The sequence below is a fragment of the Salmo salar genome, chromosome ssa22 (genome assembly GCF_905237065.1).
Source record: "Salmo salar chromosome ssa22, Ssal_v3.1, whole genome shotgun sequence".
NCBI lineage: Eukaryota > Metazoa > Chordata > Actinopteri > Salmoniformes > Salmonidae > Salmo > Salmo salar.
Genome location: NC_059463.1, coordinates 38,415,594 through 38,438,566, shown reverse-complemented (window position 1 = coordinate 38,438,566; position 22,973 = coordinate 38,415,594). Strand labels below are relative to the sequence as shown.

Genomic DNA, 22,973 nt, shown 5'->3' with positions numbered 1-22,973 from the left:
AACCATTCGAGTCACTGATCAAATAGTGTTATCAGGGGATATCATATAATCTTGTATTCTTGTTTCTTCTGTAGTATACAACCCCCTAATGCAACCCCTCTGTTACAATAACAAGATGATATACACTACATGACCAAAAGTATGTAGACACCTGCTCGTCGAAAATCTCATTCCAAAATCATGGGCATTAATATGGAGTTGGTCCACCCTTTGCTGCTATAACAGCCTCCACCCTTCTGGGAAGGCTTTCCACTAGATGTTGGAACATTGCTCTCGGGCTTGCTTCCATTCATCCACAAGATCGTTGGTGAGGTTGGGCACTGATGTTAGGCCTGGCTAGCAGTTGGCGTTCCAATTCATCCCAAAGGTGTTCGATGGGGTTGAGGTCAGAGCTCTGTGCATGCCAGTCAAGTTCTTCCACACCGATCTCGATGAACCATTTCTGTAAGGACCTCGCTTTGTGCACAGGGGCATTGTCGTGCTGAAACATGAAAGGGCCTTCCCCATAGAATCGTCTAGAATATCATTGTATGCTGTAGCGTTACAATTTCCCTTCATTGGAACTAAGGGGCCTAGCCCAAACCATGAAAAACAACCCCCGAACATTATTCCTCCTGCACCAAACTTTACAGTTTGCACTATGCATTGGGGCAGGTAGCATTCTCCGGGCATCTGGCAAACCCAGATTTGTCCGAAGCATGACTCATCACTCCAGAGAACGCATTTCCACTGCTCCACAGTCCAATGATTGCGAGCTTTACACCACTCCAGCCGATGCTTAGCCTTGTGCTTGGCCATGGAAACCCATTTCATGAAGTTCCCGACAAACAGTTATTGTGCTGATGTTGCTTCCTAAGGCAGTTTGCAACCGAGGACAGACTATTTTTACGCGGTACGTGATTCAGCACTCGGAGGTCCCATTCTGTGAGCTTGTGTGGCCTACCACTTTGCGGCTGAGCCGTTGTTGCTCCTGGGTCTTTCCACTTCACAATAACAGCACTTACAGATGACCGGGACAGCTCTAGCAGGGCAGAAATTTGACGAACTGACATGTTGGAAAGGTGCCATGCTATGACGGTGCCACGCTGAAAGTTACTGTGCTCTTCAGTAAGGCCATTCTACTGCCAATGTTTGTCTATGGAGATTGCATGGCTGTTTGCTCGATTTTATACACCTGTCAGCAACGGGTGTGGCTGAAATAGCCAAATCCACTCATTTGAAGGGGTGTCCATATACTCATGTGTATATATAGTGTATCATGTTACAGTATATAATTACTGCACAGTTACTACTATATTGCACAAACCCAATGCAGCCAAATGCGGCCTTCCTCACACTCACTCAACCTTCCCTCCTCCTTCCCGGTTGTCCCTGGATATGCTTACTTTCATTGACATTCCGCTCTGAGTTGTCAGGGTCCGCCCCCTCAGGCTCTCTATCTACGGTTTCTAGGGCGACCGCTAAATGACCGCTGCCTGGCTGGCTGTATGTGATTCAGAGAGGCGGTCATGGAGCCCGCAGCATTGAGCCTGTCTGAATAGGTGCCCGTGTTCTCATAATGCCCTTCATCCCTCGCCCCTCGCTTCTGTCTGCCCCATCTGCCAGCTCTGTAGACAACCAGGTCTGGCTCAGAATGTACTCAACCATGTATCCAAGCATTGTCTTTTCTCTCTCTCACAGACACATGCACGCAAGCATGCACACACACACAAACACATTCTAATTTTCTCTCGCTCTATTTCTCCCCCTCTCTCTCCATTTCTTCCCTCCTTTCTTTTAGGGGAAAGGGCTGAATATGGAACAACACGGTAAGAAAAGAGGGTGAAAAGAGGAGGAATAAAAGCATGTCAAATCTTTCCTGTTTTCTGGGAAATAGAGGAGATGATGTCATGTTAAAGTGAATAGCAGTTTGGTCCCGAGCCTCTGGAAAATCAGGGGTGGAATTCCAAATAGGGAGAGGGGATGTGGTCTGTCTGTTGATGAATAAACAGACTTCTGAGCAAACTGGAGTTTGCAATGAAGCAGCTATGGGGAGATGAGCTGGCTGTAAGACGATCTGTCACCTATCAGTCACTACAGTGGCCATAAGTGGCCTTGTTAAACACTACAGTATTGTACAGGTATCTGCTAATCAGAACAGTACTCTATATTAACCACAGATATTAGTCATATGAACAGTAGTAGCAGAGTTGAGACGTTGATATCTCCTCTCAGCTCACAGGCCTGTTACAGTGTTTATATTGAATTCTCTGTGTCATTACTCATGTGCTTTGACTGTAATCATGTTTTTATGAACTGACTTATTTGATAAGTTGCCCAGAGTCTTTCAAGTCAGGTTGTTCAGGGTTTAGCTGAAACAGCTGTGATAAAAGTCAAAGCATACTTCCTCTGCTCTGTGACACCACTTGTGTGTTAAAATAATATTATGGTTTGTACTGTGAGAGGAGGGGAAGGAATAGGACATGCACAGTTAAGTCGGAAGTTTACATACACTTAGGTTGGAGTCATTAAAAATTGTTTTTCAACCACTCCACAAAGTATAGTTTTGGCAAGTCGGTTAGGACATCTACTTTGTGCATGACACAAGTAATTGTTCCAACAATTGTTTACAGACAGATTATTTGACTTATAATTTACTGTATCACAATTCCAGTGGGTCAAAAGTTTACATACACTAAGTTGACTGTGCCTTTAAACAGCTTGTAAAATTCCAGAAAATGATGGCATGACTTTAGAAGCTTCTGATGGGCTAATTGACATCATTTAAGTCAATTGGAGGTGTACCTGTGGAAATCAGCCAAGACCTCTGAAAAAGAATTGTAGACCTCCACAAGTCTGGTTTATCCTTGGGAGCAATTTCCAAACGCCTGAAGGTACCACGTTCATCTGTACAAACAATAGTACGCACCATGGGACCACGGAACCATCATACCGCTCAGGAAGAAGACGCGTTGTCTCCTAGAGATGAACGTACTTTGGTGCGAAAAGTGTAAATCAATCCCAGAACAACAGCAAAGGACCTTGTGAAGATGCTGGAGGAAACAGGTACAAAGGCATCTATATCCACAGTTAAACGAGTCCAATATCGACATAACCTGAAAGGCCACTCAGCAAGGAAGAAGCCACTGCTCCAAAACCACCATAAAAAAGCCAGACTAAGGTTTGCAACTGCACATGGGGACAAGATTGTACTTTTTGGAGAAATGTCCTCTGGTTTGATGAAATAAAAATAGAACTGTTTGGCCATAATGACCATTGTTATGTTTGGAGGAAAAAGGGTGAACACCATCCCAACTGTGAAGCGCGGGGGTGGCAGCATCATGTTGTCGGGGTGTTTTGCTGCTGGAGGGACTGGTGCACTTCACAAATGGCATTATGAGGAAGGAAAATGATGTAGATATATTGAAGCAACATCTCAAGACATCAGTCAGGAAGTTAATGCTTGGTCGCAAATGGGTCTTCCAAATGAACAATGACCCCAAGCATACTTCCAAAGTTGTGGCAAAATGGCTTAAGGACAACAAAGTCAAGGTATTGGAGTGGCCATCATAAAGCCCCGACCTCAATCCCATAGAAAATGTGTGTGCAGAACTGAAAAAGCGTGTGCGAGCAAGGAGGCCTACAAACCTGACTCCGTCACACCAGCTCTGTCAGGAGGAATGGGCCAAAATTCACCCAACTTATTGTGGGAATCTTGTGGAAGGCTATCCGAAACGTTTGACCAATGTTAAACAATTGAAAGGCAATGCTACCAAATACTAATTGAGTGTCTGTAAATTTCTGACCCACTAGGAATGTGATGAAAGAAATAAAAGCTGAAATAAATCATTCTTAAAATAAAGGGGTGATTCTAACTGACCTAAAACAGGGCATTTTTACTGGGATTAAATGTCAGGAATTGTGAAAAACTGACGTTAAATCTATTTGGCTAAGGTTTTTTTTAAACTTCCGACTTCAACTGTATCTCGAAAAACATCCCACTGATTATACAGAATGAAATACATGTTTCAGTCCTTTTTGTTTTTCATCATAGCTCATGTGTATCTGCACACCCTTCACCAACCTCCTCCTCCACCATCAGCCCCCCCACTCTTCCCGCTAAACCCAGGAGAATGCAGAAGCCTAGACCTTGCTCCGTTTTTAATCATAAACTCTTTAACGGCAATTTGGAGGCCTTCATCAAGGTACTGACTGACTGGCCCCTATGTGGCCCCTCACTGAACTCTATGTGGTCTCTCTCTCTCTGTCTGAATGTCAGCAATCTCTACTATCAGCTCTGGGGGTTCTACCTTTATGTTCTGTCTTTGACTGCTCTAGTCTACTCCAACTTTAGCTTAGCTCACTGACTATCCCTTCTTTCATGGCCCTGTGCTGGGCACAACAACTGTTTAAATAAATAGACTAAACGGCTGAGATTCCTCTCCATTCATTCCTATAAGGGAATTCTCTGACTGGGCAGTCCATTGGCTTGACAGCTAGGAAAGGTAGTGTTTGTCTCTCTGGTCTGGAGAAAAGGCAATTCCACAAAGCTAAGTTTCAAGGTTGTTTAAGTATCAAATGTAGTCAGACTCTGGTCGTGTGGGGTTTGCTTATGACATTAATGCCCATGTTATAGCACCTGAATCCTGAACTCTAGACGTTAAACACATTTTGGTGACGGGCCAGTTGCCCCAGGACTAAACATGTCAGGCTATGGAAATAAACAAACAGGGCCGTTTCCTCTGCATAAGTCAGGATCCAACATTGGCACACTGACAGAAAGAGTGTGTACACATCAGTGGAGTCCACTGGGGCTGTTAGTGTCAGACTGTCATGGTCCTAGTGCCGCCAAGTGACGTCTCAGGTGTATTCTCAGAGATAATAAAATTGCCCCAGTCAACCATGGTGTAAAAACTGAGCCTCTCTTGCCACTCGTCCACAGTCCCAGGCCCATCGTCCTTGCCTTCACCAGAACCCCCAACCCTCCCCTCCCCCCAGCCCCATTCTACCCAAGCCTCCCCAAGCTTGGGTCTCTCCTGTTGGGCCTCCCCCATCCTTCTCTCAGGCTTGACCTCTTACCCCCTCCCTCTAGAGGTCATATCTGTTTCCCTTTGCTTCTCTAACCTTGTTGTGGTTCTTCTTGCCTCTCTTCCTCTGTTCTGTTCATCCTGCTGCTGCCACTGCTTTCTGCCTGCCCCAGGGGAAGACGGAATACCCGCGCCCGCAACCAGGTATTCTGGTTATTCTGTCATAGAAGGGGTGAAGAGTAGCCTGGTCCCAGATGTGTTTGTGCTCTCTGCCAATGCCAAAGTCTATAGGAGTTGGTAAGACAACAGCAACAGATCTAAGAATCAGGCGAGGGGTGAATATGTTTGTGTTGTATGTGTACACTAACTAAACAGCGTCTCTCTGCCTGCCTGCTGGTCCCTCTGTCCTTTATCATGTGATAACCAATGAATAATGTACAGTACCAGTCAAAAGTTTGGACACACCTACTCATTGCAGGGTTTTTCTTTATTTTTACTATTTTCTACATTGTACTATTTTCTACATGATCCCATATGTGTTATTTCATAGTTTTGATGTCTTCATTATTATTCTGCAATGTAAAAAATAGTAAAAATATTGAAAAACCCTTAAATGAGTAAGTGTGTCCAATCTTTTGACTGAGACTGTATATATGAATATACACTGACTGTACAGAACATTAGGAACATCTTTTTAATATTGAGTTTCACTCCCTCCTTTTGCCCTCAGAACAGACTCAATCTGTTGAGGCATGGACTCTTCAAGGTGTTAAAAACGTTCCACAGGGATGCTGGACCAATGTTTCCTACAGTTGTGTCTTTGGGTGGTAGACCATTCTTGATACACACGGGAAACTGTTTAGCGTGAAAAACTCAGCAGCGTTGCATTTCTTGACACTCATACCGGTGCACCTACCACCTACTTCCGTATCCTGTTCAAAGGCACTTAAATATTTTGTCTTGCCCATTCACACTTTGAATGGCACATATACACAATCCATGTCACAGTTGTGTCAAGGCTTAAAAATCCTAATTCAACCTGTCTCCTCCCCTTCATCTACACTGATTTGAAGTGAATTTAACAAGTGACATCAATAAGGGATCATAGCTTTCACTTGGAAAGAGCAGGTGTTCCTAATGTTTTGTACACTTAGTGTATAGCGTGTTTATGAATATGGTGGTAACCTTGTGAGGAAACAGAGGGTATCAGAAGAACACCACAATCACTGATGCCCTCTGCGGACCATATGTGCTTGCTCAGTCAGAGAGTTGACAGTCTCTCAGTTAATATTTAAATTATGTAAATAGTCTTGTGAAATGGTTATATGATAATGTACTTATCTTTGGTCATTATTCATGCAATTAGTTGGTTAATGGACTCATTTTACACAGAATTAAAGAGACACATATTGTATCTCTATGGTAGTTGCCATGATTATACATGATTCATTCTGTGTACCTAGACAGATCATTAATTTATTCATGTGCTTTGTTCACACTCATAACCTGTTGAGTCACCTTAGTCACATTACCTCTCCCTCCCTATCCCTCTCAATCCCTCTCTCTCCATCCCTCTCAAACCCACCCTCTCCCTCTCAATCCCTCCCTCTTCTCTCTCTCTCGTTCTCTCTCTCTGCCTCTCTCTCTCTGCCTCTCTCTCTCTCTCTGCCTCTCTCTCTCTCTCTGCCTCTCTCTCTCTGCCGCTCTCTCGCTCTCTCTCTCTGCCTCTCTCTCTCTCTCTCTCTCTCTGCCTCTCTCTCTCTCTGCCTCTCTGTTAGGACTCAGGGCAGGCTATACCAGTGGTGGTTGAGAGCTGTGTCCGCTATATCAATCTATACGGTAAGAGATTAATTGATAGATACTGTATGTAGTCCATGTAGTTGAATATACTACTGTAAAGCCTCCATTTTGGATCTCTGTGATGTAGTTTCTCATCTTGTAATATTGAATATTGAAACTACCATGTAGTGGACAGACAGAGAATATGTTTCTGCTGTTTGGGCTGTGGATATACTACACTCAAGTTTCAGTTTAGTGTGTGTATGTGTGTGTCCGTGTCTGTTCCTGCCTGTGTGTGTGTTTTCCGGATATGTTTCCATCTTAACGCTGACTTGGGGTGCTCTGCTCCAACAGGCCTTCAGCAGCAAGGCATATTCAGGATTCCCGGCTCCCAGGTCGAAGTCAACGATATAAAAAATTCATTTGAGAGAGGTCTGTCCCAGCGAGGCTCCAGCGCGGCTGCCACAGACCTTCGCTCTAGGACTGTAAAGTGCAGACAGATACATAGAGAGCACATTGGTCATGTATGACACTTGTCATGGACAAGCTATTTGAGATGTACAGCAGCAGTACTTACCACATTCTTAACAGGAATGCTATAGTTGGATGAAAATACTGTAGTGACAAACGTACAAATATATCTTCATTATTTTTGTCGGCTAACTAATATGTTTATAGAGAAAGCTTAGGCAAATATTTTCCTACAGACTAGTTAATGAGGTGTTATATTGTATTAAATGACAGCTGACTGTGTTCTTACAAGCTTACACAGTTTACAAAGCAGATGTACATTCACAGTTTTACAGATTTACTTTTTCAGCATGACTTGGGTTATATAGATTCAACATTCACAGTTGAATATCCAGCAAGATTAAAGCAGTGTGACTGGATGATTGACAGCTTGTGTGACTCTGTGCTGTATCATGTGATGCCCCAAGGTGAGGACCCATTGGTCGACGACCAGAGTGACCATGACATCATGGCGGTGGCGGGAGTTCTGAAGCTGTACTTCAGGGGGCTGGAGAACACACTGTTCCCCAAGGAACACTTCCTCGACCTCATGTCTACCATCAGTAAGTACTACTAATGTACTATGACCTCATAGCAACCATCAGACTACTGTACTCCACTGGGGTGGATGCAGGATTTAGATCAGGGTGGGCAATCTTTTTGGCTCAAGGGCCAGACCGGGATTGTAAAATTCAACGGGGGTGGTCCAGATATTTTGGGACTGATTCGTATGTCAAAATCTATTTGCGTGCCAGAAAAAGGGCAATTATTGTAAAATATACAGGTCCATTATCATTTCTACATGCTTTCTATTTGGTTGTAGATGTTCAAGAGTGGCCTTGAGAGTTTTCTAACCCCCAACAAAATGTTTTTTACTTAAACCTCTGTAGTTTGCCCACTCATGGTTTAGATAGTAATTGATTTAATAATTGATTGGATTTATATAGTAAATAGGTTTACTATCGTAAAGTAGATATACATGTCATATTGTATACATCAAAAATGATTGTATGCCTCTGTCTCTCTCCCCCCTTTCTCTATCTCTCAGAACTAGACTCTGGTGCAGAGAGAGCTCATCACCTTCAGCAGATTGTTGTAACTCTTTCTCACCCCGTCATCATCGTCATGAGATATCTGTTTGCATTCCTCAACCAGTAAGTATATATTAATCAGTAAATCTAAACATCAATCAGTAAGTCTAAACATCAATCAGTAAGTCTAAACATCAATCAGTAAGTCTAAACATCAATCAGTACGTCTAAACATCAATCAGTACGTCTAAACATCAATCAGTACGTCTAAACATCAATCAGTACGTCTAAACATCAATCAGTACGTCTAAACATCAATCAGTACGTCTAAACATCGATCAGTACGTCCAAACACCGATCAGTACGTCTAAACATCAATCAGTACGTCTAAACATCAATCAGTACGTCTAAACATCAATCAGTACGTCTAAACATCAATCAGTACGTCTAAACATCAATCAGTACGTCCAAACACCGATCAGTACGTCTAAACATCGATCAGTACGTCTAAACATCAATCAGTCGTCAGTCGACCAGGACTGGTCGTCTAGTACGTTCGGAACAGAGAGTAAAATGAGAAGGTTTCTGGGCACGTAGAATAGGTTCAAGGCATAATGTACAGACAAAGTTATGGTAGGATGTGAATGCAGTGGAGGTAAACCTATGCACTGAGTGACGATGAGAGAGATATTGTCTCTCAAAACACAATTTAAACCAGGTGAGGTCACCGCATGTGTGGGAGGTGGAATTAAAGGGTTAACTAAGGTGTATTGAGCAGGGCTAGAGGCTTTACAGTGAAATAAGGCAATAATTACTCACCAAAACAGCAATGGACAAGGCATATTGACATAATTGAGAGGCATGCATAGCCGAGTAATCATAGGGGTCCAGTGAGTGGCTCGGGCCGGAGACACGGCGATTCAGGCAGCTAGCGGGACGGGACTAGCAAGCTAGCAGTAGGGCCTTAGAGGGACGTCGCGACGGAAGAAAGTCTGTTGTAGCCCCCTCGTGCTGTTACGTCTGCAGACCAGTCGTCGTGGATCAGCAGGGCTTCGTGTGGTAAAAGGGTTCTAGGCCAATTGGCAGAATAGGTATAGTGGCCAAAGGATTTGTCCGATGGGCCTCTTAAGCTAACAGTCCGATATGCTCTAGACAGCTAGCGGGCCGCGGCTAGCAGGCTAGCAGATGGGCTTTCAGGGGACGTCGCGACGGAGGAGCCAGTTGATAAACCCCCTCGGGCGAATTACGTCGGTAGTCCAGTCGTGAAGTGTCGGCGGGGGTCCAGGCCAATTGGCAAAATAGGTATTGTAGTCAAAGGAGTGGCTGATGGACCTCTTCGGCCAACCGGGAGATGGGCCTAGGAAGGCTAGCTCCAGGCTAATTGGTTCTTGCTTCGGGACAGAGACGTTAGCCAGGAGTGGCCACTCGGATAGCAGCTAGCTAGCTGCGATGATCCAGGTGAAAAGGTTCAGAGCTTGCGGTAGGAATCCGGAGATATGGAGAAGAAAAATAGGTCCGATTTGCTCATCGGCCAATGGATGACCATCTAAGTGCCTTGACAACGTGGGGGAAACATCTCCATGGTTGCAGCTATCTCTGAAGATGGTCTGGTAGGACGTAGGCCATTACTTGGATCCTACAACGCTGCACACCTCATTGTGTTTCGCAATAAAATTGAGCAGACCGGCATGTTAAGGTGAATGTCATTGCGTGGGACAATGTCAGGTTCCACCATGCAGAGTTGATTCAGGTCCATCATCGATTAGTGACCCTATACCTGCCCCCATACTCTCGTTTCCTCAACCTTATTGAGGAAATGTGGAAGGTGGACGATCGCCATCCCCATGAGCGTGCCACCCTCCTTCTGGCCATGGATGAGGCATGTGACGATATCAATGCAGACCAATGTCAAGCTTGGATTCGCTATGCCAAAGGGTTTTTCCCACGGTGCATGAACAATGAGGATATTCACTGTGATGTGGAGGAGAAGTTATGTTGAAATGCTCAAGACAGCCTTGATGCAAATTAATGGGTACTAAATGTTATGTTTTATTTTCATTCATTTAATTTGTTTAATTTAATTTCTTACATTTGATTACAGACACCTACAGTACGTAGCAATTATATCTGAAAAATACAATGTTTTTTTGCACTAATGAATGACTGTAGAGGACGTCTGGATAGATATTATTTTGTTGGGTAATACATGTAATTTAGATGTTTATACTTTACAAACACACATTTCACTGTTCCCCGGGCGCCGAAGATGTGGATATCGATTAAGGCAGCCCTCCGCACCTCTCAGATTCCGAGGGGTTGGGTTATATTTGGAAGACACATTTCAGTTGAATGCATTCAGTTGTACAACTGACTAGGTATCCACTTTCCCCTTTTATTTCTGTAGCTCTCAAAATCCATATATAGTAGACAAACCAGTTCAAAATCTATAGGTTTAGTGATTAACCGTTAAGCGCAGTTGGATTAAGTGATGGTCAAATGTATTTAAACAAATGAGAAGAGAATCATATGAAAAGTAATGTGAGCATTTCATTGTGAAAGGCAGTGACTTTATATGAAAGGTATTTCTAGATGAAACACTGATTTAGGTTTGGTGAAAAAGTTACTGTGTGATTTTGTGTGCTGTACTTAGTCAAATGAAAATGTGCATAAACAAAAAAAATCTGCCTTTTTTGAGTTTTGAACTAAAAGTTGTGAATTTGTACCAAAGTGATAAAAGAACTGTAATTCCCCATTGTTTCTCTCCAGTCTATCCCAGTACAGTGATGAGAACATGATGGATCCTTATAATCTGGCTACCTGCTTCGGCCCGACTCTGATGCCGATACCTGATGGTCACGATCCTGTGGCCTGTCAGACACACGTTAATGAGGTCATCAAGACCATCATCATCCACAACGAGGTCATCTTCCCGAGCCACCGTGAGCTGGACGGACCAGTCTATGAAAAGTGCATGGCTGGAGGAGAGGAGTACTGGTTAGTGATGTTATAGTATACTGGGCCTTGGATCTGCTTGTATGGGAGAGAAGATGGAGATTAACCAATGTAGAGAAGGGGGTTAGAGGACTGGATCCAGTTCTGTGTTTCAAATGACTTCACCCTCTTGTTGGGCTAGTTTAGTCGAAAGCACTATACTATGTCCTTCTTTATCATTATCTGAATCTATCAATCAATGTATGTATCTATCTACAATATATTATTGTATCTATCTCTCTACACCATTTAGTGACAGTCCACAGAGTGGGCCAGGTGCCATTGATGAAGTGGACTATGGTACAGGACCTCACACCAGTGATGATGAACTGGAGCAGATCGAGGCCATCGCTAAATTTGACTATGTGGGGCGTACTCCCAGAGAGCTGTCCTTTAAGAAGGGGGCATCACTGCTGCTGTACCTGAGAGCCTCTGATGACTGGTGGGAGGGACGACACAACGGAGTGGACGGACTCATCCCACATCAGTACATTGTGGTGCAGGACATGTAAGTCCAGTATTTCTGTGTAACTGCTCAAATGCTACATGCCTCTGTTTAGGATAAACACTTCTATTGTAATAGTCAGTAGACGAGAGACAGACTGTGCACCCCGACCATGGGGCCTCCAGGTCATGTGAGTCCATGTCAATAACAGTGAATTGATATGTCAATAGTCAATAATAGTGAACTGTGCCCAAAGTGCATTAGTCTGATACTGTGTCAATGCAGCAGTTGGCATACAGTAAGCACCAGACAGTATGTTATTGTATCAATTATGCAGTTAGCATTTATAATCACCAAGCACTTCAAAGCAAATAAATCCCCAATTAGTAATTAAACGAGATGTCCTCTCCTCAGTCTCCTGAACCAACACTTCCTCATGACAAGGATGGAACATTAAGGTCACTCTGTAACTGGTAATTTATCCTTCCCGGAACCCTACCCGACAGCCAATCACCGTCCATCACCGTGGAGATGGCAGAACTAAACCCTAATTAGGGAAAAGATACAGGATGCGTCCCAAATTGCACCCTATACCATTTATAGTTCACTACTTTTGTTTAGAGCTCGTGCACTAGTGCACTAGTCAAAAGTAGTGCACTATAAAGGGAATAGTGTGTAATTTGGGATGCAGGCACACTCATCTCCAACTGATCCTGGTGACCAAAACTGGGATATGCTTAACACCTCAGCCATCCTACAATCTAAGCTAGATGCTCTCGATCTGACACAGATTATCATGGAACCTACCAGGTACAACCGTAAATCCGTAAACACGAGCACCCTCATAGATATCATCCTAACCAACCTGCCCTTTAAATACACCTCTGCTTTCTTCAACTAGGATCTCAGCGATTACTGCATCTGTAATGGGTCCGCGGTTAAACGACCATGCCTCATCACTGTCAAACGCTCCCTAAAACACTTCAGCGAGCAGGCCTTTCTAATCGATCTGGCCTGGGTATCCTGGAAAGATATTGACCTCATTCCGTCAGTACAGGATGCCTGGTTATTCTTTAAAAGTGCTTTCCTCACCATCTTAAATAAGCATGCCCCTTTCAAAAACTTTAGAACTAAGAACAGATATAGCCCTTGGTTCACTCCAGACCTGACTGCCCTTGACCAGCACAAAAACTGTGTGTACTGTGGCATACTGCATTAGCATCGAATAGCCCCTGCGATATGCAACTTTTCAGAGAGGTTAGGAACCAATATACACAGGCAGTTAGGAAAGCAAAGGCTAGCTTTTTCAAACAGAAATTTGCATCCTGTAGCACAAACTCCAAAAAGTTCTGGGACACTGTAAAGTCCATGGAGAATAAGAGCACCTCCTCCCAGCTGTCCATTGCACTGAGGCAAGGAAACGCTGTCACCACTGATAAATCTACGATAATCGAGAATTTCAATAAGCGTTTTTCTACGGCTGGCCATGCTTTCCACCTGGCTACCCCTACCCTGGTCAACAGCTTTGCACCCCCCACAGCAACTTGCCCAAGCCTCCCCCATTTCCCCTTCACCCAAATCAAAAGAGCTGATGTTCTGAAAGAGCTGCAAAATCTGGACCCCTACAAATCTGCTGGGCTAGCCAATCTGGACCCGCTTTCTAAAATGATCTGCCGCAATTGTTGCAACCCCTATTACTAGCCTGTTCAACCTCTCTTTTGTATCGTCTGAGATCCCTAAATATTAGAAAGCTGCCGCGGTCATCCCACTCTTCAAAGGGGAGACACTCTAGACCCAAACTGTTACATACCTATATCTATCCTACCCTGCCTTTATAAAGTCTTCGAATAAAAAGTTAACAAACAGATCACCGACCATTTCAAATCCCACCGTACCTTGTCCACTATGTAATCTTGTTTCCGAGCTGGTCATGGGTGCAATTCAGCCACGCTCAAGGTCCTAAACAATATCATAACCGCCATCAATAAAAGACAGTACTGTGCAGCTGTATTCATCGACCTGGCCAAGGCTTTCGACTCTGTCAGTCACCGCGTTCTTTTCGGCAGACTCAACAGCCTTGGTTTCCCAAATGACTGCCTCGCCTGGTTCACCAACTACTTCTCAGATAGAGTTCAGTGTGTCAAATCGGAAGGCCTGTTGTCCGGACCTCTGGCAGTCTCTATGGGGGTGCCACAGGGTTCATTTCTCAGGCCGACACTTTTCTCTGTATACATCAGTGATGTCGCTCTTGCTGCTGATTCTCTGATCCAACACAGACGACACCATTCTGTATATTTCTGGCCCTTCTTTGGACACTGTGTTAACAAACCTCCAGACGAGCTTCAATGCCATACTACACTCCTTCCGTGGCCTCCAACTGCTCTTAAATGCAAGTAAAACTAAATGCATGCTCTTCAACCGATCGCTGCCCGCACCCGCCCGCCCGTCTAGCATCACCACTCTGGACGGTTCTGACTTAGAATATGTGGACAACTACAAATACCTAGGTGTCTGGTTAGACTATAAACTCTCCTTCCAGACTCACATTAAGCATCTCCAATTCAAAATTAAATCGAGAATCGGCTTCCGATTTTGCAACAAAGCATCCTTCACTCATGCTGCCAAACATACCCTCGTAAAACTGACTATCCTACAGATCCTTGACTTCAGCGATGTCATTTACAAAATAGCCTCCAGCACTCTACTCAGCAAATTGGATGTAGTCTATCACAGTGCCATCCATTTTGTCACCAAAGCCCCATATACTACCCACCACTGCGACCTGTATGCTCTCATTGGCTGGCCCTCACTTCATATTCGTCGCCAAACCCACTGGCTCCAGGTCATCTATAAGTCTTTGCTAGGTAAAGCCCCGCCTTATCTCAGCTCACTGGTCACCGTAGCAGCACCCACCCATAGCACGCGCTCCAGCAGGTATATTTCACTGGTCACCCCTAAAGCCAACTCCTCCTTTGGCCGCCTTTCCTTCCAGTTCTCTGCTGCAAATAACTGGAACGAATTGCAAAAATCACTGAAGCTGGAGATTTAAATCTCCATCACTAACTTTAAGCATCAGCTCTCAGAGCAGCTTACCGATCATTGCACCTGTACATAGCCCATCTGTAAATAGCCCACCCAGCTAACTCATCCCCATATTGTTATTTATTTTTTTGCTCCTTTGCACCCCAGTATCTCTATTTGCACATTCATCTTGTGGACATCTATCACTCCAGTGTTTAATTGCTAAATTGTAATTATTTTGCCACTATGGCCTATTTATTGCCTTACCTCCCTAATCTTACTACATTTGCACACACTGTATATAGACTTTTATATTGTGTTATTGACTGTATGTTTGTTTATCCCATGTGTAACTCTGTGTTGTTTGTGTTGCACTGCTTTGCTCTATCTTGGCCAGGTCGCAGTTGAGAACTTGTTCTCAACTAGCCTACTTAGTTAAATAAAGGTGAAATAAATAAAAAATCAGGGGCCCGGGGAAACCAGAAAACCGGGGAATGGGTGCTGTACTTGTTAATAATAACTTGAAGAGGTCCAACATCTGGCAGCAGGAGATGAGTTAGATTATGATTCCAAAGGATTGTTTGTTGACATAATAATTTCGGATCATCTCTGGTGTAAGGGTATTCAGATGATTTGCAGTGACTCGTTAATAAAATTGTATAATTGTTTATGCATTTTGCCAGCATACAAAGAACTAATGAATAAAGCCCCCGTCTGCTCTCTGTCTCTCCGTTACCTCAGGGACGATGCGTTCTCAGACAGTCGGAGTTGGAAGGCTGAGAGTGAGGCCAGTAGTGGACCCCACCAGGAGGACAGAGACCGAACCTCATCCAGGAACCGTGACCGCAGCTCCCCCTGTGAACACAGACAACATACCCCTGAACATCACTATGGAGATGCTCTTGGAAGGTGGCTACACATTGACTTTGTGATGATTCATGCTCACAGTTCACAGAATCTAAAGAAATGCAGGTTAACACAGGTTTTCTAGACACATGCAGGATGAGATGTTTTCCTCCATGAAGAGGCTACAAAATAATGGTTAATTTAGTGTAGTTGTATTGAATGAGCTATATTTTATTTCTGCACCATGCCTTCTCTCTGTCCTTGATGCTGTCTTGAGAGTCTGTCTGCTCCCTGTGTTGTGGCCTTTCAGGGTGAGGGTTCGTTCAGATGGTGCTGTTATCCCTCACCACAGGAGCACTGCCGACACCCACAGCCCCACCCGAGGTATGGACACGCCCCCTAGGGTCATGCCCCGCCCCTGCAGTCCTCACAAGATTGCTGTCAACAGGGGCCGCATGGACAGTCCAGAGAAACGCCATCTCAGCACGTTCAGCAGCACAGGAAGTATCAACCATCCAGATAGAAAGTGCTTCCGTGATGGCCCCGCCCTCAGACCCTCCCCGGCTCCACCCGCCACGGTAGCCTTGGCGACCAGAAATCACTGGCAGAGGTGAGCGTCAATGAAGTAAAGAAATAACAAAACGCACACCCGGCCTAATGGTGGGGTGCTGACTAACAGAAAATAAACTAACCAATTAAAAAAAGGTTGCCCACTCTTCTCTCGTTACTTGTGGATTTATTTAACAAACGTTTTGTCAAAAGAGCATTTATCAGGGTATACAGAGGTGAGAATCTAATCACTGCAATAAAGACTTAACAATTATCAAAGCAATTGATTTAGTGGGTGAAGTCAGGCAAGACCGAACTTCCCTTGTTATTCTTAATATAACTATTTCCTGCCAGTCCAGCCATGCTTGGAGTTGTGCAGTCGAAGCTAATGAGGATATTCTCCTGTCTGTTGTTCAGAGAGATGACGAGACAGGCAGACAGACAGAAAAGACCGACAGACAGAGGGAGAAATATTTCCAGTATAGTTTATGGATCCCAGCCAGTACTCAGAGGGACAAAGTCAGTGGGAAGGACATCTGAGAGAGAGGCCCACATTGCCCTCTCTCTCATCTCCTAATTACTGTTCAGTCTGTTAGCTGCTGCTAGCTCCACATTTCAATATGGCTCCCTTTGTGTGCTTCATTAGAGAGAGAATATTGGAACCATTTGTGAAGTGTTAATTTGTCCATTTGTCCCTGCTTTCAAGAAGAAACAGTTTGGTTTTTATTGGGAGGACTTGGTATGTCAGTATTTTGTTTGAGGATGAACAATAAGAGCAGATGTCTGAATGGCCATTCTTTTGTGTGTGTGTGTGTGTGTGTGTGTGTGTGTGTGTGTGTGTGTGTGTGTGTGTGTGTGTGTGTGTGTGTGTGTGTGTGTGTGTGTGTGTGTGTGTGTGTGTGTGTGTGTGAGAATTGTCATCTACTACTATGGACAGCCCAGATGGAGTGTGTTGCAGGACATAAGACACTGGATTAATATCAGTGCTGAAACTGTGTGTATTACAGGACATAGAGAAGACCATGAACACTGCCCTGCATGAGCTGTCTGAGCTGGAGCGGCAGAACGTGGCCAAGCATGCCCCCGACGTGGTCCTGGACACCTTGGAGCCCCTGAAGCAGCAGCACCTCTCCTCCTGTGGGTCCAAACCCCCCTCTGAGCCCCCTGGCAGCCCCCTCCACACCAACACCATGGCCATCCGGGACCCTGACGCCGCCCTGCGCCGTAGCAGCAGTTCCTCGTCCTCCGAGACCATGAGCACCTTCAAACCGGCCCTGACTACACGGAGGCCCAGCGCCCCACTCAGGCCGCCTCCGGTCAGACCGCTCCGGCCTGCTCCCATCCACCTGGGACATGGCCAGGGACAGGGGCAGCACAGGTCCAGTAGTTCCAGCTCCTCAGGCCTGGGTAGTCCAGCATCTATCACCCCCACAGACAGGGTGTTCCCCAAGGCTCCGTCCCCGTCCCCCTCCACTTCCTCCTCGTCCTCAGACAAACAGGGTCACATGTAGCCTGGCTAAGCAGGCTGCTGCAGTCACAGAAAGAGCCCAGGAACTAAAGAGACAACTGACTGAGCAGGCTGCAGCACACAGCCACAGGTCAGGATATGCATACAGTAGTAAGAATGGAGTAGGCTGCAGCCATAGCCCTGTACAGGAGCTATAGTAGGAACTGACTAGACGGGGCACAATCTGATCACAGCCACAGCCCAAGAGATACAGTACAGAAGGAAGTGATTCTGCAGAGCACCAACTGACTGCTCATAATCAGCATCTTCTTCATTTCCTTCTGGCTGTGACAACAGACACATTGAGACCTTGTCTCTGTGGGAACAATATCGACCACTAACTAGTAGGAGGTTGGATTCAACATGTCGGATGAAGGCTGATTAATTGGTTTATTGACAGCTGAACGTCCACCAGTATTAACTGTCTGCTTGTCGGTTGAGATTATGAATCACTCAGAAGAAACATGAACTGTACTATGATAATCATTATAAAGGATTTTTCTACTCCCTCCATGTGGCACAGAACTGCCACAGAACAAACCTGATCAAAGGGATGCACTGGATAACGCTTTGTTTACTGTTATAGCCATCTGTGGTTGTAGCCTTCTAGTTTGTCTGAATAACAAACTATCTCAAACGGAAGTTTGGTGTTTTTGAGCTGGTAGTCTAAGACTAGCGCCTTCTTCGTCTGCAGATAGGAAAACTTAATACACTCTCTTGATCTGTCTTTCTCGCTCTCTCTCCCTTTCTGTCTCACTCTATCTCTCTCCCCCAGATTAGCCATGGTAACTCAAGAAAAGAGCAAACACCTTGTCATGATTCGACCCAGTCTACTAAAGATGCACTGATCTGGTCTGGTCATTTTCTATGAGCCTGTACTAGTTGATCCTGCATACTGTGTGTGTGTGTGTGTGTGTGTGTGTGTGTGTGTGTGTGTGTGTGTGTATATATATATATATATATATATATATATATATATATATAATATATATATATATATATATATATATAAATATATATATATATATATATATATATATAGGAGAATCAATGTGTAACAGGGTTAGTTGTGCTGTTACATGTGGACTGGGTCTCTTACTTGGTGAACTAGATTGGATTCTCAATTCAGGCATTGTGTGTAACCACAGTTTTCTTATAGTACTGCTTTGGAGTTATACAGTATGTAGATGGGCTTGCTTGCTTGGTGGTATGTGTTCCTGTATGTATTATATGAGGGATTATTATTCAGCAAAACACATGTTTAAAGTGTTATAGATATGTTTTGAATGGAAAATAATATGCAAAACGTTGAAAACTACCTGTATGTATGAATAACATGGTATGCTAGAAACGGAATATATATTATCATTAACCTTGCAAAGACAGTAACAGAACAAGATAATAAATGTGGGGAATCTGTATCCGAAATGCCCTTTTGGTACTATTTTGTTGAAATTCTAACAAACTGACACATAGTGGTGAAATGTTGCACGTATATCTGTCTTAACAGTACAGCAGAGTCCAGTTGGTAAATGGTTTTGTAGCTCCTCTTAGTGGTAAAGATAGAAAAAACACTTAGTGTTTTACCACCGTAGTAATTTGAGGCATTTGCATTGTCCCATGTCTCATTATCTGTCACAAGGTGGCGACTGTGTTACACTGAGATTTTAATTCCAGCTAAATCCCAGAACAACTAAAAACCTGACATGTCAGTACTTCCCACAAATCTAAAAGCTTTGGATTGTGGGAGGTGTTGGCTAGTGGGAATTTCCACCATATATCTTATACCAGTCATTTCCTTTCAAATAATTTACATTTTTGTCATCTAGCAGACACTCTTATCCAGAGTCAGTGAAGAGAAGTGAACAAGTGCACACTTTGAGAGGAAGAAGAGATAATTGGGACGTAGTCCCAATCTTACTGTAGATCCATCAACTTGAGAAATTGGTATTGGACTATTATAGCATAACAAATCATACACTTGAACAGCAACGTATTTCCTGAGTTTGAAAGCAAGTCAAATAATGTTTACATACTGTACGTAGGTTAGTGATGACATCATATCCTCTTTGGTTCACTTATTCCTGTCATGCCTGCTCCCACTCTTCCCTTGAGCGCCAGGCTCCCTAGCATAATGCACTCCTGCCACCATCATTACGCACACCTGCCTTCCCCCGTCACACACATCAGCGATTATTGGACTCACCTGGACTCAGTCACCTCTGTCATTACCTCCCCTATATCTGTCTGTTCCCCCACTTTGCTCCCCGCTTCAGCATTGATTTTCTTATGTCCTTGTATACCTGTGTGCTGATGCTGTTCCTGTCTTGTTCCATGTCTTTTCCGATTAAATGTTTGACTCCCCGTACCTGCTTCTCATCTCCGGGAACGGTCCTTAAAATTCCAGATAATTTCTCCCTATGAAGTGGTCGAAGCAGGCATGTAAAAGTGGATAAGACTTTCCATGTGGAGGTCAATGCCCTTAAAAAAGTGCTGACAATATCTCAATGTATCTACCAACTACTCAGACATTCAAAGAACCCAATTAAAAGGGCTTAAAATGAAGTTGGAGGATGAAAGGAAACCATTTCGGAGATTGTTACACACTCTGAAGTTAAATACCCCATATTTCCATACTAATTTACCATAAAAAAGCAATCCGAGGCATTTAATTTGTCCTTCAGCATCCTGATCAAAGTAATACTGTGGTTGTGCTTTTGGGCTTTTGTCTTGTTCCTCTTCTTGTGCTGCGCTGTGGTTTCTCGCACCTCTCAAAGGGAGTCTGGCCTGGTGTAATCACTTTATGTATGTATGGTCACGGAGATGACTGTGAGGAACCAATCAGATTATGTCCCAGGCCAGAGGAAAGGCCAGTGTGTGTGACAGCTGTAAGGCGCAGGCCACCCACCCAGAGAGACTAAGACCGAGTCGTCACCCAGGTAGTACAGAACCAGGCTGTTCCAACCGTCTGTGTGTGGCTCTTACAGTTAAAAGGACTTAGCTAATTGATAAGGGGGTATGATAGGTCAAGGCACAATCGATATGCCAAGTGCAACGTCAAGGCTTTGGGTCTAAGCCATGTACTGTTTAAGTGTTGTGTTCTCAAGCATGTGTTGTGATCCGGCCCACTGTTAACCCATTAGTCACGTTGTAACACTGACATGGCATCAGTGATTAAGGTCTTTCTTTGAAAATAGGATTTCTCACTTGCTTTTTGGCATTTACTAGGTTCTTAGAATTAGAAATGTTGCCATGGAAATTACAGCCAGAGCAAAAAAGGAAATCTCTACGACAGTTATGGGGAGGTAAGGTGGGGTTGGGAAAGGTCAGAGGGGAGGAGAGGACAGGACAGAGAAGAGGTGGGGTGTATAAAGAACAGAGGAGTAGAGGTAGGATGGGGCTCATCCCATACGACAAATAGTGAACGTCATCTATGCAAAGTTGTTTTTGTTCCTCACTTCTATCATTCTGATCCTTTTAGTGTTGTTTTTCTAAGTTAATTTGAGTCCAGAAAACGGAAACAATCACACTTATCTGATCAGTGGAATCTCCCATAACCTGGCATCAGATTAACGTTTCTTGAAACTGAGATCCGCATTTGGTGAAACAGCGCCACTGTTCACCCCAGGCGCATTTGTTATTGTTTTTGTTCTGTTAATGAAACGGGGCAGAGGAGCATCATGGTAAAAAAAAAATCATAGAACATACTCTGCTGTTTTATTGTGCAATGTTCTCTTAGGGAAAAAAACGGTGTTCGTTGTTTGAAAAAAACATATTTGTTCTTGTAATATTGCAAATGTAGGTGGCAGTTTCACCACTACAGATTACAGCTTTCATTTAATTGAATTCAATCTGCCTGAGGCACTCTAGGGGGAGACAGTGGTCCAGACCTATCTCTACCGCGGTCATCTAAACTAAGCGAACACAGACACAGGCTCATATGCTGACACTCGCCTCTATCTGCCTGCATGTATTAATAGGTTAATGAACAGATTGTAGCAGATTGTCATCATTCCTCCAGATAGGAATGGTCCATCAATAACTGCTCTCTGCCTCTTCCTCCTCATTCTGAAGAGGGACTGATTATTAAGATCCAAACTGTAGAGTTGGAGGAAATATAAAAGCTCTACACTTTATACAATGTTTGACTACAATTCAATTGTGATTTGCCATACTGCTCTTTAGAAGTGTGTTTGATTTGCACAGCAGTGTGTGGAGGGAGATAACATCAGACCTGGGTTTCACATTTTATTTATCTTTTATTTAACTAGGCAAGTCAGTTAAGAACAAATTCTTATTTACAATGACAGCCTAGGAACAGTGGGTTAACTGGCTTGTTCCGGGGCAGAACAACAGATTTTTACCTTGTCAGCTCAGGGGTTTGATCTAGCAGCCAAATACTTCAACAATAATTTCAAATGCTTTATCTTTAAAAAATATATATTTATATTTCACATTTATTTAACCAGGTAGGCCAGTTGAGAACAAGTTCTCATTTACATCTGCGACCTGGCCAAGATAAAGCAAAGCAGTGTGACAAAAACAACAACACAGAGTTACACATGGGATAAACAAACGTACAGTCAATAACACAATTGAACATCTGTATACCGTGTGTGGAAAGGCAATAAATAGGCCATAGTGGCGAAGTAATTACAATTTATCAATTAACAGTGGAGTGATAGATGTGCAGATGAGGATGTGCAAGTAGAAATACTGGTGTGCAAAAGAGCAGAAAAAGCAAAAAACAAATATGGGGATGAGGTAGGTAGTTGGTTGGATGGGCTATTTACAGATGGGCTGTGTACAGCTGCAGCGATCGATAAGCTGCTCTGACAGCCGATGCTTGAAGTTAGTGAGGGAGATATAAGTCTCCAACTTCAGTGATTTTTGCATTTCGTTCCAGTCATTGGCAGCAGAGAACTGGAAGGAAAGGCGGCCAAAGGAGGTGTTGGCTTTGGCGATGATCAGTGAAATATACCTGCTGGAGCACGTGCTTCTGGTGGGTGTTGCTATGGGCTTGCCTGGCTTAATAAAGCAATAGAAAAGTCCCCAAACTGCAAACCCCGCCCATTTGGCACTTCAGGCAGACTCAAGCGAATGCTCAAAGTATTTAAAATAATTTTCAAGTATTTGAGCCAGGTCTGGTAGACACTCAATTTAGGAATCACTAATACTGTTTCCTGTGCCCGATTACTTCTCAGCCAGTTTGTGTGGTGGCAGGTGACGCCATGGGATTTAAGATTTCTAAATAAAGTGTAAACTAAAATCCTTCCATCTGGACAGTG

At 43.9% G+C, this 22,973-nt stretch overlaps 2 protein-coding genes across 12 annotated transcripts in view; both read left to right on the top strand.

The window, feature by feature from the left end:
- LOC106583535 (SLIT-ROBO Rho GTPase-activating protein 3) overlaps window positions 1-17,472 on the top strand; it is a 59,975-nt gene extending 42,503 nt beyond the window's left edge. For 2 of the 11 annotated variants that reach the window (XM_045705155.1, XM_045705153.1), the window contains 11 exons: window positions 1,781-1,808; window positions 4,034-4,184; window positions 6,785-6,845; window positions 7,140-7,217; window positions 7,724-7,858; window positions 8,344-8,449; window positions 11,093-11,320; window positions 11,571-11,825; window positions 15,525-15,692; window positions 15,940-16,239; window positions 17,186-17,472. In XM_045705155.1, the coding sequence (XP_045561111.1) occupies window positions 1,781-1,808; window positions 4,034-4,184; window positions 6,785-6,845; window positions 7,140-7,217; window positions 7,724-7,858; window positions 8,344-8,449; window positions 11,093-11,320; window positions 11,571-11,825; window positions 15,525-15,692; window positions 15,940-16,239; window positions 17,186-17,192 (1,517 nt within the window). In that variant the 3' untranslated portion in view covers window positions 17,193-17,472. Of the gene's footprint in view, window positions 1-1,780; window positions 1,809-4,033; window positions 5,304-6,784; window positions 6,846-7,139; window positions 7,859-8,343; window positions 8,450-11,092; window positions 11,321-11,570; window positions 11,826-15,524; window positions 15,693-15,939; window positions 16,240-17,185 lie in introns of those variants that run through there. The other 9 variants (XM_045705154.1, XM_045705156.1, XR_001323543.2 and 6 more) reach the window with 9 other exon arrangements.
- On the top strand, window positions 17,201-17,689 carry LOC123729648 (SLIT-ROBO Rho GTPase-activating protein 3-like). Its single transcript, XM_045705157.1, has one exon. It carries the CDS (start codon window positions 17,201-17,203, stop codon window positions 17,687-17,689), a length of 489 nt encoding a protein of 162 aa, XP_045561113.1.
- Window positions 17,690-22,973: the final 5,284 nt, after the last annotated feature.